The sequence below is a fragment of the Neltuma alba genome, unplaced genomic scaffold (assembly GCF_004799145.2).
Source record: "Neltuma alba isolate B1F8T4 unplaced genomic scaffold, ASM479914v2 tig00000540_pilon, whole genome shotgun sequence".
NCBI lineage: Eukaryota > Viridiplantae > Streptophyta > Magnoliopsida > Fabales > Fabaceae > Neltuma > Neltuma alba.
In genome coordinates this window covers 1-16,008 of record NW_021632089.1, presented here as the reverse complement: position 1 = coordinate 16,008, position 16,008 = coordinate 1, and the positions used below count along the sequence as shown (strand labels likewise).

At 33.5% G+C, this 16,008-nt stretch overlaps 1 protein-coding gene across 1 annotated transcript; it reads right to left on the bottom strand.

Moving 5' to 3' along the window:
- Positions 1–11,773: 11,773 nt before the first annotated feature.
- On the bottom strand, positions 11,774–15,608 carry LOC114740358 (protein IQ-DOMAIN 31-like; the record flags this gene model as incomplete). The annotated part of the gene is made up of 6 exons (XM_028928506.1): positions 11,774–12,108; positions 12,208–12,279; positions 13,033–14,014; positions 14,481–14,561; positions 14,800–14,988; positions 15,292–15,608. Coding segments are annotated over 5 exons (1,601 nt in total), but the record flags the coding sequence as incomplete, so codon positions are not given.
- Between the last annotated feature and the right edge of the window lie 400 nt (positions 15,609–16,008).

Genomic DNA, 16,008 nt, shown 5'->3' with positions numbered 1-16,008 from the left:
GCACTCGTATGGCTTCCAATCTAGCTACTAGAGCATATGTTTCCTTGTAATCAATACCTTCTTCCTGATTATAGCCTTTTACCACTAATCTGGCTTTGTTTCTGATGATTTGTCCAAATTCATCGAGCTTACTCTTGAATACCCATTTGGTGCTGATGACTGGATGGTCATTCGGTCTAGGTACCAAGTCCCAACCTGATTCCTCTCAAATTGGTTCAGCTTTTCCTACATTGCTACTATCCAGAATTTGTCGAATAGATCTTCATCAATATTGGTTAGTTCAATGTTTGAAACAAATGCAGAGAAACGAACCATATTGAACACTTGTCTTTAGGTTTTGATCCCTTTATTGACTTCACCAATGACTTGTTCCAAAGGATGGTTTTTGTTATGTCTCCAAGCCTTAAGTTGATCTAGATTTCCTTGAGAAAATGTTTCTATTGAATCATCTTTATTTTCATCATTTTCTATAGCAAGCGTTTTGCTTGAAGACTTGTTTAAACTTAATTTTTCAAAACTTTGAACAATCTCAACGTCATCATCTAGAGGTTTTGAAATCAACTCAGTTTCAACAAACACAACATGAATTGACTCTTTAATAGTAAAAGTTCTCTTGTTAAAAACCTTGTAAGCTTTACTGTGATATGAATAACCTAGAAATAAACCTTCATCAGCTTTAAGATCAAATTTATCAAGATTTTCTCTATTGTTGTTGTAGATGTAGCATTTGCTTCTAGAAATCTTCAGATGAACTAAGTTAGGCTTCCTTCCCTTGTATAACTCATAGGGAGTCTTTCCAAGCAACGTTCTAATATATGCTCTGTTGGAGATGTAGCATGCCATACTCATGGCTTCTACCTAGAACACTTGAGAGATGCCTTTTTCATTCAGCATTGCTCTGGCCATCTCTGTGAGCACTCTGTTCTTTCTTTCTACAACTCCATTCTGTTGAGGAGTTCTTAGTGTTGAGAAGTTGTGATCAATCCCATGTTCATCACTGTAGTTAGCGAATTCATTGTTCTCAAATTCTCTTCCATGATCAGTCTTGATTGACACAATAGAGATGCCTTTCTCATTTTGGACCTTTTTGGCAAAAATAATAAAAGCACTAAATGTCTCATCTTTGGAGGAAAGAAACAGAGTCCAGATGAATCTTGAATAGTCATTAACTATTACAAGAGTATACAAGTTTCCACTGAAACTCTGGACTCTCGATAGACCAACCAAATCAATATGGAGCATTTAGAGTGGTCTCTCAGTCAAGACTGTCTTCTTTGATTTAAACGTGGACTTTGTTTGTTTACTTTTTTGACAAGCATCATAGATAATATCATGTTCAAACTATATTTTTGGTAAACCAATGACTAAATCTCTTTTTGTTAATTTTGAAAGCTGATTCATATTAACATGAGCAAGATGTTTATGCTAAAGCCAATTTTCTTCATTTTTACTAACAAAGCAGTTTTCAGAGGGTTTAGAGTCAATTTGAATAATATAGCAGTTATCATCCCTTGGAGCTCTAAGCTTTACATTCAATGACATTGGCTAAGCACGATGCGATATAGGTCATAGTGGACCGATTAACCAAGTCAGCATATTTCCTCACCGTGAATGTTAAAGATCCTCTGGAAAAGTTAGCAAGACTTTATATCAAGGAGATTGTTAGGCTGCATAGTGTCCCAAGTACTATTGTTTCAGACAGAGACCTAAGATTTACTTCTAAAGTTTTGGAGGTCCTTACAAAAACAAATGGACACTACTTTCAGGTTCAGCATAGCCTATCATCTGCAAACTGATAGGTAGATAGAAAGAACAATTTAGATGTTAAAGGATATGTTGTGAGTATGTATACTCGATTTTGGTGGTAATTAAGATATGTACTTACCATTAGCCAAATTCGCCTACAACAATAGTTTTCATTCAAGTATTTGAATGGCGCCATACGAAGCACTTTATAAGAGGAAATATAGATCTCCCTTATGTTGGACTGAGCTAAGTGAAAGAAGGATTTATGGTCCTGATTTAGTGGATCAAACCTCCCAACAAATAAAGGCTCTTAACAGCTCAATGTAGATAGAAGAGCTACACAAATACTAGAAGGAGATTGTTAGAGTTTGAAATTGGGGATCTTGTATTTCTCAAAGTGTTGCCAATGATGAGAGTAGGTCGATCCCTAAAGATTAAGAAGTTGAATCAAAGGTATGTGGGACCACTCCAAAACCTTTCCAAAGCTGGACCAATAGCTTATAAGTTGGCCTTTCCCCTAAATTTGAGCCAAATTCATGATGTCTTCCATGTCTCCCAACTAAAAAAGTACCACCTAGACACAACTCATGTCATAAGATATGATGACATCGTGCTCTAAGACAACCTGTCTTTCGAGATCGGACTAGAGCAAATCATTGATTAAAAGGTCAAGCAGCCAATAAACAAGCAGATTCTACTGGTCAAAGTTGTTTAGAGAGGTCTTTTATGGAAGAAGCTATATGGGAGATAAAAACTAAAATGAAGGAAAAGTATCCTGAACTTTTCCCATAAGGGACGCTTTAAGTTTCGAGGACAAAATTTATTTTGGAGGGAGAAATGTCACATCTAGTAATATGATAAATAGGAGTAAAGATATTCCTAGGCATTTATGGGTCAAAATAATAGGAGGAAATAGAAGGACATAATTCCTAAAATGTATATTAGTGTTGGGACAAAAGAACAATTCCATAAAAGCTACGGGCAAGATTATGAAATTTTGGAAATACGTTAGAAGTTCCTAAAAATTATGGAATAATCATGAAAATTAGAGGAAAGCCTCTGGACACTATATTAATTTTTAGAAGGAAGAATTTTGATAGGAAGTATTTAATATAAATTTCTAATTAGTTTTAAAAGTTTGACTAATTAAGAAAAAATTAGTTAAAATTAATTATGAAAAAATATTTTTGAGGCTCAAAAAAATGAGGAAAAATAGGGATAATGTATCTTGAGAATTATGCGACAGTGTATAAATGGTTTTATACCCAAATTACCCCTATAAAAATTATAAAAGAATTTGAGTGAATTAGGCTAAATTAAAGTCTTTTATTTGGAAAATTCTAAATAAATACTTTTAAGAAAAATTAAATTCTGAGAAAATTTACTAGGTATCCCAAGAAATTATAAGAGATTATGAGGTAGAAGAGAGCCGCTTAAATGCTCAGAAATTTCTAAACAGCTTTGCTAAACAAAGAATCCATATGAAAAGGAAATTAGTTTTCCTCTGCACACCGAGAGAAAAGCGAGGGAGAGACTGAGGCAACAAGGAGGTGACGGAGGTGCGTGATCGGTGGTCGGATTCTTGCATGTAAACAGAGTTTCAGACTCAGGTGAGCCTTTTGAGTCTCATTCCGTCTTCATTCTTCTGGTTTAGTGCTGTTGTTGGCGGTGATTGTAGAGAGAGAGAGTGATGGGGTAGTGAGAGAAAGTAAAGGAAAGGAGAGAAGGATTGGTGAATTCATGTTCTATGGCAAGATTGAAGCGTGTAGAAGTAGTTTTTGTGCTTGCATGTTGCTGTTGTCTCTGTTTTATGATTTTCCGAACAGAGTATGATGTTTCTGGTTGCAAGGCGTCGAATATGTGGTGTTAGGAGATAGGAAAAATGCAATACATGAATGTGGAGATGCATGTTGATTTACTTCTTTGTTTTCTGGTTGTTTGAATCTGGTTTACTTGTTTTGGAAATCTGATTTCTTATTGCTTCCAGGTGCTAACAAATTTCTGAGTAGGAAGAGGAGCAGTATATATATATATATATATATCGTCACCTAGATGTGTTAAATGTGTGATGATGATTCTGGGATTTACATGAAAAGGGAGAATTGAAGCTTATACATATAGATACATGGTTGCCATGGCTGACTTGAATTAGTTCTTGGAATTAACAAGAGGTAACGTGTGTGTGTGTGTGTGTGTGTATGCTTCGGTTGCATTGTACTAAATCCAAAAAAATTTCCTAGCTACCCAAAACATGAACGGAGAATAGAGGAGGCTGGTATGGGCCACGCATTAAGCTCGTATAAGAGGATCTTGGGGCTGTGTTAGCGCATTTATGTTTGTGTGTGTGTGTGTGTGTGTGCGCGTGATGTTATGATTTGATGGCTGAAATTTGAAGCTAAGTACCAACGTGAAGCATACTGTTAGATGTTTTTAAGTGTTAAAAATTATTTTAGATGGTAACTAAGTGTAGACACTTTAGATATGATAATTTAAACATTGTTCTTGATCTGGACATTTTATGGAATTAAGAAAAACGGATGGTTACTGTTTCAAATGTAAGGAAATTAAGGAGAATAATGAGACGTTCAAATAATATAAGATAGATAAATATAAATGTATATTTAGCTGTTGCTGTATAAAGAGCGGGTCTTCTTTCAGATGAGCAAAAGTGGGTCCAAGGATTCAAAGATGATGGTTTAAATGTGCTTGAGCTGGTAACTAATTTGATGCTGCTGTTTTATGTTTCTTGATGCCAAGAAATTGTTTTAGAATGTTAAATGAGGAGTTGAATAGAAACATTTTTCAGATTTGAGGTTAAAGTTGCTCAAGGGAATAAAAGGGATTAGATGTTTAAATGAAATAGTAGTTTGTGTATAAGAATTAAAAGGGTGCATATATATGAGGTATTACATGTGGGAGTTCAAATATGGAAGTTGAGAACGGTATATATCTCACTGATTGATGCTTTGAATTGTTGATAGTGTTGCTATTAGGAACCTTTTTAATTGGAAGGATAGAATTTTTTTATGTTAATTAAATAAATGTTAAAAGAGTTATAGGAATTTATGAAATTAAAGGCCTATGGCTTCGGAACTTTGGAAGCTGAAAGTTTGCAAGGAGCTTGTTGTTCTAAGGGTATCTTCCAGCAAAAAATGCATGATATTAGAATTTAATATGATGACTTAAGCACTGTTTTAAATCTGGAAAATTTCCAGATTTAAGTAGGTAGTTAAATAGAGAAGTTATATATTTGATTTTCGTGGGAATTTGCACTGGATGTAAGATATTGTAGGTATTTAGATTATGAAAATATATGCCTTCCTACATGTGTCTCGGTCAACTTGGTAAAAGTAGGATTGAAGTTTAATTGATTTAATTTCAATAAGATTAAAATGACTAAGTATGAGGAGCTCATTATTTGTCCTCAAATATAAATAGATAGAGATAATGTTTTTGATAAAGATAACCGGTTACTAAATAAGGTAACTATTTGGATATTCAAAAGAAAGGAAATCTTTTGAAGGTTATATTATGAACAAGAAAAATTGTTTCAGGATGACCACCTATTAAGTAAAGGAAGAATTTAAGGAAATAGACTTTAAAGAAAGTTATTTTATAAATTATAATTAGATCACGTGTTAATCTGCCGTTATGAATATGTTAGGTTTTGATATTTGCTCAAGTCTATAAAGGAAGCAAAAGCCAAAAAAAAAAAAAAATTGGTAAGGTTTGAGTTGGAAATAAGTGAACCAGGTAGAAGTTCTTTCATAACTTACACTTGTGTATGATTTCTGTATGTATGTTTGTGCCATGTTGTTGTTTAAAGTATAAGAACATATAATCTTTAATTCCTTGCTTAAATTAACTAGTCGTGATCATTGTAGCTGATAGACATTGAGTAATATCTGCTAATTATTTGCGCATTATTTATCTAGCTTATCTATCTGTCATTGCGCATAAATGCTTAGCTACATTAGCTTGCAAGGTCATGCTCCACTTTGATTTGAACCTTTTTAGTTGCTTTGAAGTTAAATCAAAATAAAATCAAATTATACAGTAAAGTACAGCTTTGGTCAAGTCTTTTGAGGAGTTTTTTTATTAATTCATAAGTTAACTAAGTGACAAAAACATTAAAAAGGAGATGTTTGAAAATGGAATTTTTTTTCTTTTTATAAATCTAATTATGAAAATAAAGAAATAAATATAAACTACTTTTTTTGGTATTTTTAATAAAAAGAGAGAATGAAAAATGCATATTTGGATTTTAAGAAATCAGTGACAAGAATGCTTCTTGAAAATAGAATGTAACTATCCTTGCTTAATAAAAACATGGGAGTAAAATAATACACTAACTTAAAAAGCAAATCCAAACACGGTTTGGGTCAATTAAACTTAATACTTAACTACTCTACACGCTAGATAGTAATTAAATTATTAAGTCACTTTTAAAAATCACTTGATGTTCAATTTAAATTGAGCTAATAAAACTTGTTTCCTCCCAAAGAATAATCATGGAAACACTCAATTGCAATGCATTTCAATCATAAAATCCAACAACACGCCAGGTAAAATAATTTCAATGAATGTAAAGGAAATATATATAAATTCTAATCCCAAATAATACAACTCAAATTAAACTGAAAAAAAAATCTAATTAATAGAAATTATAACTCATAATCTCAATCTCCAATCAAAATAAAAATATTCCTAACACGGGAAAAATCTAATAAAATCCAAGAGAAAATTAATTGGAAAACTAAATACTCCCCTAGTTAAAGCTCTAAACTCAAGCTACTCTTCCATCTCCAAGAAGTATAATGGAATTAGCCTCTCGTGGCTCCAGAAGAATTCACAATATGTTTGAAGCAATGAGAATCTATGGAGGAAAAGTGGGTGTGAAAGATTTCTGCTGAAAGAAACAAAGAATAATGGAGTTATTTGCGTCAATGGTGCTGGAGGTAGAGAAGGGTTGGGTTGCGGCACTCACCGAAGGAAAAGAGATGAAAACTGGAGGTGAGAAATTGAAGAATGCTATGTGTGCGGCTGCGTATGATTGTGCGTGAATGAAAATTCTCAAAATTGGTATTGTGTATATATGCGTGTTCTCTCTGCAGCCCTCAATCAATACTAAACATACAAGTAATATAATAATATGATGCCTTGATGTCCAAGTTGGTTGCCTCTCTAATTTCCCTTCTTTTTTTTCAGCTTTCCTTTTATCTTTATTTCCTTTTTTTGAGGCTTGCCAAAGATAAATTAAGATACTATTGCAAAAGATAAATTAAGATACTATCATAAAACCCAAAATTAATTATTTAAAAGGAGATGAAAAATATGATAAGATTTCTTTTTAAATCTCCAATTTCATGCAATGAATATTTAATTCAAAATATCCACAATCAATGCAAATTATCCCATTTTAATTGATAAATATTCTCAAAAAGATATCAAATAATATATTAAAATAGGGATTTATCATACTTTAACTTTTTTTGTGTGCTTTATGTGATATGCATGTTTTGTTTGATGAAAATTACTACTATGGGAATTCTCCAAAATTTCACCATCTCTTACATGTGATACATCCAAGTCCAATAGTAGCAAAGGCAAGGAAGTAGCAAGAGAAGAAGGTGGAAGGTGGACTATGGGAAGAGCAAGAATGTCTGCTTCTTTTTGTATAAATATGCTGATTATCTAATTATATTTATATTATAATTATTTTGGCTAGTATCAAATACCTGTTAATAAATATATATATATATATATATAAATACTTTTGTATTCTCCATATAAATACTTTTGTATTCTCCATAATGAGGCATGCACTCTGCAAGACGCAAGTAAGCGCCATCGATTGGGATGGCTGTTACATTTAAACATATTAATGGCACCAAGCCTATATATAAGTTTATTATCCGTGGGTTGGGACCTATTAGTGTAAAATCATCCCAGCTCTCTTATTATTACTAAGTTGAAGACATGGTTGAAAGTGAATCACTAGTTAGGATTTTTGAAAGCTATGAATTTCTAAATAGTGAATTCCAATATTGTTTACAGGTTCATATCTTGTACTGAAATTGGTTTTGAAAATTATTTTTAAAAAAGTTGGTTTCAGTTTTTCCCAAGATGGAAACCTGGTTGTAGTGGTCTACAGTCTTTATATTAACCTTATTAGTATATAGGAGGGTTAAGTGTTACACAATACTACATCTGGTCTTTAATATAAAAGTTAGTTAATTAATTTGAGTAGATTAAAAAAATAAATTAAGTTAGTTACCTGTAATAAATAGGTATTGTATTTTCTAAAATATCTTTACTAATCAAATATATTGGATAGAACTATCACTATTAGAAGAACTACCTTGGAAAAAAATGTATGATATGATAGACAAAGTGAATTAAGGTCTTATATTTAGAATTAAAATAAAAGTCAAACAATGTTTGATATTAAAAAACAGAGGTAGTATATATCTAATAATAGAAAGAAACAATATAAATTACCCTAATTATCATATAATCATGTAAAACTGCTATGATATAAACCAGAAGGTCATCAGAGATGGCTAATGATGCAATCTTATCAGATATGGAAATTTTAAAGCTTCAAGTGACACCAGGAGTTCCCCCAAACACTTCAACAAGGGCGTACACACACACACATATATACATGCATCCATTTTCTTTATATAAAAATATAAAGCTGCTAGCCCTCGATGAAGTGTTCAAGGGGACTCTAGGAGAACACCTGCAATGTATAGACTTCTCAACTTGTAGCTTCAGGTGTTTTCTTTTCCTTCATGTTGAAAATATACAAGCCAACCTCTCATATTTATAACAGCAGATTTATCATCAGAGATATAATCGTATTCTCTCGGCTGATGAACCTGGACGGAACTTTAGTTCATGTAGAGTGTGTGATGACAAAGAAAGAATCTGTATCAGAACAATATTCCAATTTGATATCTGTATCCATAGCCGGTTTTCGTTTTCTGGTACTAATTTGACGTGGGCAAATATCAGAGAAAAAGAGTTACTTTTGCAGAATCTGGAATGGGAATTGTGCTCTCTTATGCAAGGTGTTATTGCTGTACGTGGTTAAGGGCTCCTTTAAATTGACAGTAAAGAAAGTGACTCGTTTTCAATTTGACTGTTGAAAATTTACGATTGGGTAAAAGTTAGGGATGAGATGCTTAATTAAACTAAAAAGATCCATGAAGAAATACCTAGCACCTAGAAGTTTTTTCGGTTCTTATATGTCCTGGAAGTTTATTTTCATAGGAAAAATATCCTGGTCGTTATCCGTAATTAAATTTAACCATTAAATCTTTAACGGTTAAACTTAATGACAGATAATTGTTCAAAACTGAAATGCTACGAAATAAAACTTTCAGGGTATGTAAGAACCAAAAAAGCTTTCAAGTGCTAAGTGCTCTTTCATGATACTTTAGGATATTTAAACACCTTATCTCTAAAAGTTATTATATAATGTGATTTATGTTTTAGTTTTTGTAAATAAGTCAATTTGTAAAAATAAATTTGTTTGAATTAATATTGAAAAAACAGGTTTAGTTGTAAAATGACTTAAAATGGTATAAATTTTATTAAATACAGCTCACTCCAGCTCAAAATAAAAACATCAAATAATTAAATCATGAAGTCAAAAAATTAAAACATATTTAATGATTTAACTAGCATTCCTTGTTTTGTGAAAAAGTTTAACCAATATCTTATATTATGGATTAGAGGGGTAGCATAAAAGCCAATTTTAAAGTTTTGTTTTGTTTCTTTTCAAATTTTTGAAATATTGATATGATAAGGGTGTGTTTGCATGGATCATTAATGAAATTATTAGGGACTTCCATTCCCCTTGTCATCGATTCTGCTCAGTTAAAAAATGGCCAAATGAAATGCGTTTATGCTCTTTCTTGGCACTAACTTTAAGTATGATCATGCTGATATGGGGCTTTTGCTTTTGTGGGATATATATTGTGAATGGTAAAGGCTGCAAGCAGAGAGATGAACCTAGACGTGATTTTGGCCTTACGGGTTTGATTTTGAGAGCGTACAAGCAGATTTGAGAAGGCCACATGCTATTCTGCGTCCCCGAATATATACCTTTCATCTTTTCTCAGTATGCTCAAACAGAAGCATGCGTTAAATGAAATGGAATCTTGTACGTGCAAGTGCTGGCAACTATGCGCCTATATACGCACACAAACATATCTGTTCGATGTGCTATCAGGCATTATATGTTTATGCTCACCCATTAGCTGCCTAGCTTAATTGTTTGCGGGGTGTTATTCTCTATGACTTGTTTTGCATACCTAATTTTTAGTAATTTTACATGGTGATGAAATTTCCCCTAAATCTCACCCATTCTTTCATGATGTAAAATAAAATTAAGGACATCTAAGATCAAGAGGCGTGGTGGTTGGCAGTGATTAGAGGTAGAAGAAGCTAATGGGCTTGACTTGTTAATATTTAAGTTTGCCATAGATCCCTAATGAATAAGAGATTAGGAGGTTGACAAAACCGATAAATAGAGGAAATGATGAGTTATTGAGGTTGACCATTAAGTATGGGCAAACAAGAGAATTGGAAATAAAATGTGACAAATGTCAATTAAACTTGATGTAAATTTAAAGGACCAAACATGTATATTATCCATAAAATTATTTGTATTAAATAGTATAATCAAATTTGATAGGGTCTTTTTTTTCTAAAAATGAAATTAATTTATTTGCACAATCATGGGTTTTTTGTACCTCTGCAAAGCATATAGTATTCGGCAAAAGTAAACGTTAATAGGTATTTTTACACTTTTGCCTTCGTTATTAACTACAAAGGTGTGATCATCGAACTATACATTAAATCGAATTATTTATAATTCATTAACCATATTACTTTAATAACGGGGCCCTGGGTGATCAAACCCTTTGAAAGAGTAAACTTACTCTTGTATTGCCTATAGATTAGGAGTGGTAATATGGGCCAACTGTACTTGCAGGTTGACTTGTAACAGGTTAAGGTTAAGTAGTGGGGGTTAGAAAGGTCCATGTGATGGCAGGTTGACTCTTAGCCAACCCTAATCCGCTAGTTATTATTTTTAAAAAAATATTTTTAAAATATTTTTTCTTATACAATATAAAAAATATAATAAAATATTTTTTTCTTCAAATACTTGATTGAAAACACAAAATAAATTTTTACGTATTTTTCAAATTTTTTAGATAGGATATACAATAATTAATAAAATTTAAATTAAAAAATAAATAAATGTGGGTTAGATTACAAGTTAGCTAGCTAACCCATAGCGGGTTGTGGGTTTGACGATATAGGTTGAAAATTTTCATTTTAAGGCAACCCTACTATACTGTTTTTTGTGAGCTGACAGGTTGAATCTTATTAGCAGCTCTACTGAGGATATGATGTTATAAGGGACTTGTAACTCAAATGACATATTAAGCACTCTTTTTAAGGCTTTCTTGAGCAAGAGATTGAATTCAAACTCTTTACGAAGGGTATAATGTGCATGTGAGTTACGGGGGAGAAAAACTAGGGATATGGCATTGTAGAGCCCTATACCTAAATTTCATTCTTTCTAGGCTAAAAAAATGGGGAGAATTGCAAGAGTCCCATGAAAAAAATAATTACGAAAAAATCTCAATGACAAGTAAAAACTTGTCATTTTTTACTTTGGAACTTGTCATTACAAGCTGCTTAATGGTTATTGAGACTTTATAACAATTATGTTCTTTCCTCATGACTTAATTGCAATTCTCCCAAAAAAACTATTATTGGAGGAAATAACTTGCCTTAATCACTACCAAATATCTGGACACAGCAAATCGCGATCAAATGATTGCCTTAATTTTCAGATTTTAACAGCAAAAGTATATTTTTATTGTTTAACTCCACGTCAAGTTTCATTTTGATCCTCTAATTTTATAAAATGTTTTTTTTCAATACTCTAATCACCATCCCATTGGTTTTAATAACAAAAAAATATCGATACCAAAATTTTAAGTTTTGACAAAATATTATCAAATAATGACATATCAAATTTAATTTTTCAAGATAATAATGACTAAAGACTAAAACCATTAGGGTTAGAGGACTAGAAATATACTTTATAAAATTATGAAACCAAACCAAAATCTTATTTATAGCTAGAGGACTAAATCTATATTGCTGCTAATTTTAAAACTACTTAACATTTATGGATGATACAAATACGCCACAGACCCATGCAGGCAAAGCAGTGAAGGTCAGTCCATGTGCTACGAATCATAGACAATCAGACATACATACCACCAAAACACTTCGATATCTGAGACTCATAATATGGAAAATTAAGCCCTCCTGTTCGTATGACCAAAAGGAAAAAAGATGAGTGAGTAAAACTATTACGTTAATCAGAACTTCTTACATTTTTTTCGTGTAAAGTTAATATTACTTTACCTCTTTTGAAGTATCCTTGTACTGAACAAAATATGTAAGATCACCTTCTCCACTGGGGTTGGATGAACTTCTCTGCAAATGAGAAAAATATCATAGAACGTCATTAGGGAAAAGTGGAAACAGCAGAGATCTCTGAAGTCTACCATTCGGAGATTAATAAATTGCCCTGAATAATTTTTTCCTGGTGCTCCATTGATAATCAAGTACCGTTGAGTGAGAAATTAAGATGAAAATTTCATTGTTTATTATAAAACTCGCAAAGCACAACCTTCTAAATCAATAAAAAGAAATTTCTTCAAACAGGCTGACTAGCCTTAGCAGTCTTGATCAACTACTGGACCAGTGATAGAGTTCAGCACCAATGCAACAAGGAGTACGGAATTCCCCAACAAGACCCATTTAATACTACCTCTAGTTTTTTATATAAGAGTTAGATAACTAATTTGTGAATATTAAAAAAACTAGTTAAGTCGACTATTAGTAATAAAGATGTGTTGACTTTTCTAAACTACTTTTTTTAATCATTTACCATTTGGTCTAAACCTCCCTAACACATATAATCAATAGGGGTATTTTAGAAAAATTTGGGATTGAGATCTTATATTTAGGACCTAATCCAACCTCCTATTAGCTCTAATATTAAATATCAAAAGTAGCATATGTGTGTGTATATGTATGTATAAAGACCATGTATCTTCCAAAGGTAACACCTAGCACCATCATAACTATGTAAAAGACAAGTCAAACTAAGCCCATGGCCCCGGGGTACGACTAATCTGAAAATGGAAAGGTTTAAAGGGCAATACAATATCCTTGGTATCTTACCAGGTCCATCCCTTAATAATGACAGAGATCTGTCAGTCCTGATCACTCCTCTGCTGCTTGTGTTTAACAGTCGTTCTGTTCGTGGGGAAAATGAGGTAAACCTTCCATTTAATGAAGTTGAAAGTGAATGACGCCTGGTTACACCAATTTTATCTACCAAGTCACCAGCAAACCCAGGAGAGCCTTGTGCTCTTAGCTTAGCTTTTGCAGATTCAGTGGGGGCCATATAGCTAGGAACTCTTGGAGTGTTATGGGAACTGTTATTATCTTGATCATTGAAACTGGCAGGCAGTGAAGCTCTTCTCAGCGAGTTCTGAGGGTCCCCATTAATTTTAGAGTCCTCGCTATCTCCTTGAATAACTTCTTTACCATTCTTTACGCTAGTCTGCGAATCAGCGGTAGGATTTGCGTGTGAGTGGACATTCTCATCTTTTTCTTGCAACCCAAGGCTCTTTTCAAAATCAGACTGCTGTGACTTTGACACTCCCAAACTTTTCATTTTATCTGCTGAAACGCAAGCACGATGCTCTGAAACATCAGTAACAGAATGACCTGGAAGTTTTCCATGGATGTGTTTCCTTTTCTCAGGGGCAACCTCAGATGTACTAGAAACACTCTGCGTCGAAGTTTTCTTAATACGGTTTTTTGTTTCCGTTTGTGGTTGCTCCCGTGATGACTGCATAAGGTGGCTTGAAACCTTTTTCGCAGGCTGTTTAAGATTGTTTGGCCCTGAGGTTGAGCCATCATCGACTTTCAAATCAGAAGCCTTCTTGAAACTTCTCTTGGGTTTCCCCTTGTTATGTTCAAACGTTTGACAATTGGCACTTTTCTCGTTGGACTTGCCATGGTTCTTCTCTGATTTGGGAGGAGGCGCCCAAAAGTTTGACTTAGTCCAGCGCTCAAGCCACTTCCAGGTGAAGTTTGGTGCTTCAGGACCAAAATTAAGATGTAAAGGAACTGTTGAGGATGACGTGGCCAGAAGCTGCAAGTGATAAATCATCTTATGAAATAATCTTCGCCTACAAAGTAAAATTGGAAACAAAAATGGGTTGTCGGGATCAAAAAGAGGCCATGCATTATTTTTCATCTATCCCTTGCCTTTGCTAGATCACGTATATAAGAAAAAACAGGAAAAAGAAAAGAAGCAAGCCACTTAACGTGTTTGAAGTTGGTAATTTACCTGTAAAATGTCCCATCATATAATCAATACTTAAGCCAAGAGAAACAAATATCAATGCATGCCAAAAGAGAGACTTCATCAATTTGTCAAGCACGAGGCTCAACTGAGCAGCACTTAACAGCAACTAAAGAAACCCCCAATGGACCACAATGATATTTGCTGGATAATCACATTTTACTACCTAGCTTGAATAAGCCATAGGTCCTTGAATTACCTAAAACTGTACATTTACTCTTCTTATGCAAGGCATTGTAAAAAGTGTTCCTACCTGGTTAAGAAAAAGACCGGTTGGCAGCTTCTCCGCCTGTGTAGTCGTGACTACTCCGTTAGAATTTGAACATTTAGCATCCTAACCAGAGAATTTGAACATTCAGTATCACAAAGAGGAAAGGAAAAAGTAATTCCTGGCATTTAGCTTTCATCTATACCGTGAAATATACGCATTAAACCAACAAAATTCTCCAACTGTATGATACAGAACACTTTGCCATATTAATACTTGAGAAATGTTGAGCAAGTCAACTCGGAAAGTTAGGGATCACAACCCACAGATCATTGCATGGATTAATTTAGTTGAAGAATTTTACCTTGAAAATTTTGAGGACAGCGACCCCAATATCAGAATGTCGAACCTTGTGACCGCGAACTAGCGCTTGAACTTTTACAATTCCCTTCACACAGTATAAAGTGGAAACAGCTTGCCTCCTAACCAACTGGCCTCGAATAAGAGCTTGCAGTTGTATGACACCTTTTAGTGTCTGAAATTCCTCACGAGCCTTCAAATAAGTTATAAAGAAACCACTTTAATTATTCATTGATCATTCTAGCCACCCACAAGAACATCAACGAAATAATTTTTAATTATTTTTCTTCAAAACTCAATGCTTTAAAAATTTCAAATGGAAAAGACCATGTTGTACTCGCATTTGTCAAGATTTCTTTAGTAAGAAAGCATACCTTTACAACAAATAAAACAATATTCCTATAATCGTGTTGAACAAATCACAACATGGAATATATAGAAGTTTTATTATGTTTAAGAAATGAAAGGAAATTGTAGAAATATAAGAAGTTATAACCTGATAGCCCCTAAAACCAGCCTGGATTTTTGTAGCAGCTTCAACAAGCCTGTTTTTCTCGACATCATCCAGTGAACCAGAATTAATAGCTTCTGCATTGTTCTCTTCAATCCCAGCTGAAAGAATATTCCGCTCATTTGATGATCTACTAACCAGTACATTTTCCAAGAGCACTTCTTTACTAGCATCAGCTCCAGATGTGGGTGCGGATATCAGCGAAGAATCAGGGATATAAGGCACAGATGTATCAATAGAGGCCAACACATCCTGGTTACTTGAAGGTTTCTTCACATGAGTATTGAAATCAAGATTAGAAACTTCTTAGTAGAGACTAAACATCTACACCCTGATTTCCCCCAGTATGCGTCCCTTTCTAATTCTACTCATAAAGGAATTACATAATAATGAAAGCAGGTCCGTCTGCATAAACAGGAGAACATGCAATTCTCACACACGACTTTCTAATTGTCACCTCTTCGTTTAAAAAGCATGAAAAGTTATGAATCATCATTTTTAGTATATTCTGCTACCAAAGAATTAGTGATGAACTATCAGCTTTGATATATTCCTCAATGACTGTAGCCTCAGCAGTGTGATGCAGCCAAACCATTTCTATGATAGGTGTGATGGATAGGTTAATTTTCTTCCTCCCAAGCAACTCTCTTCCTGTAAATTTCTATGAGAGGTGTGATGGAAAGGCATGAATCCTTTAAAAAT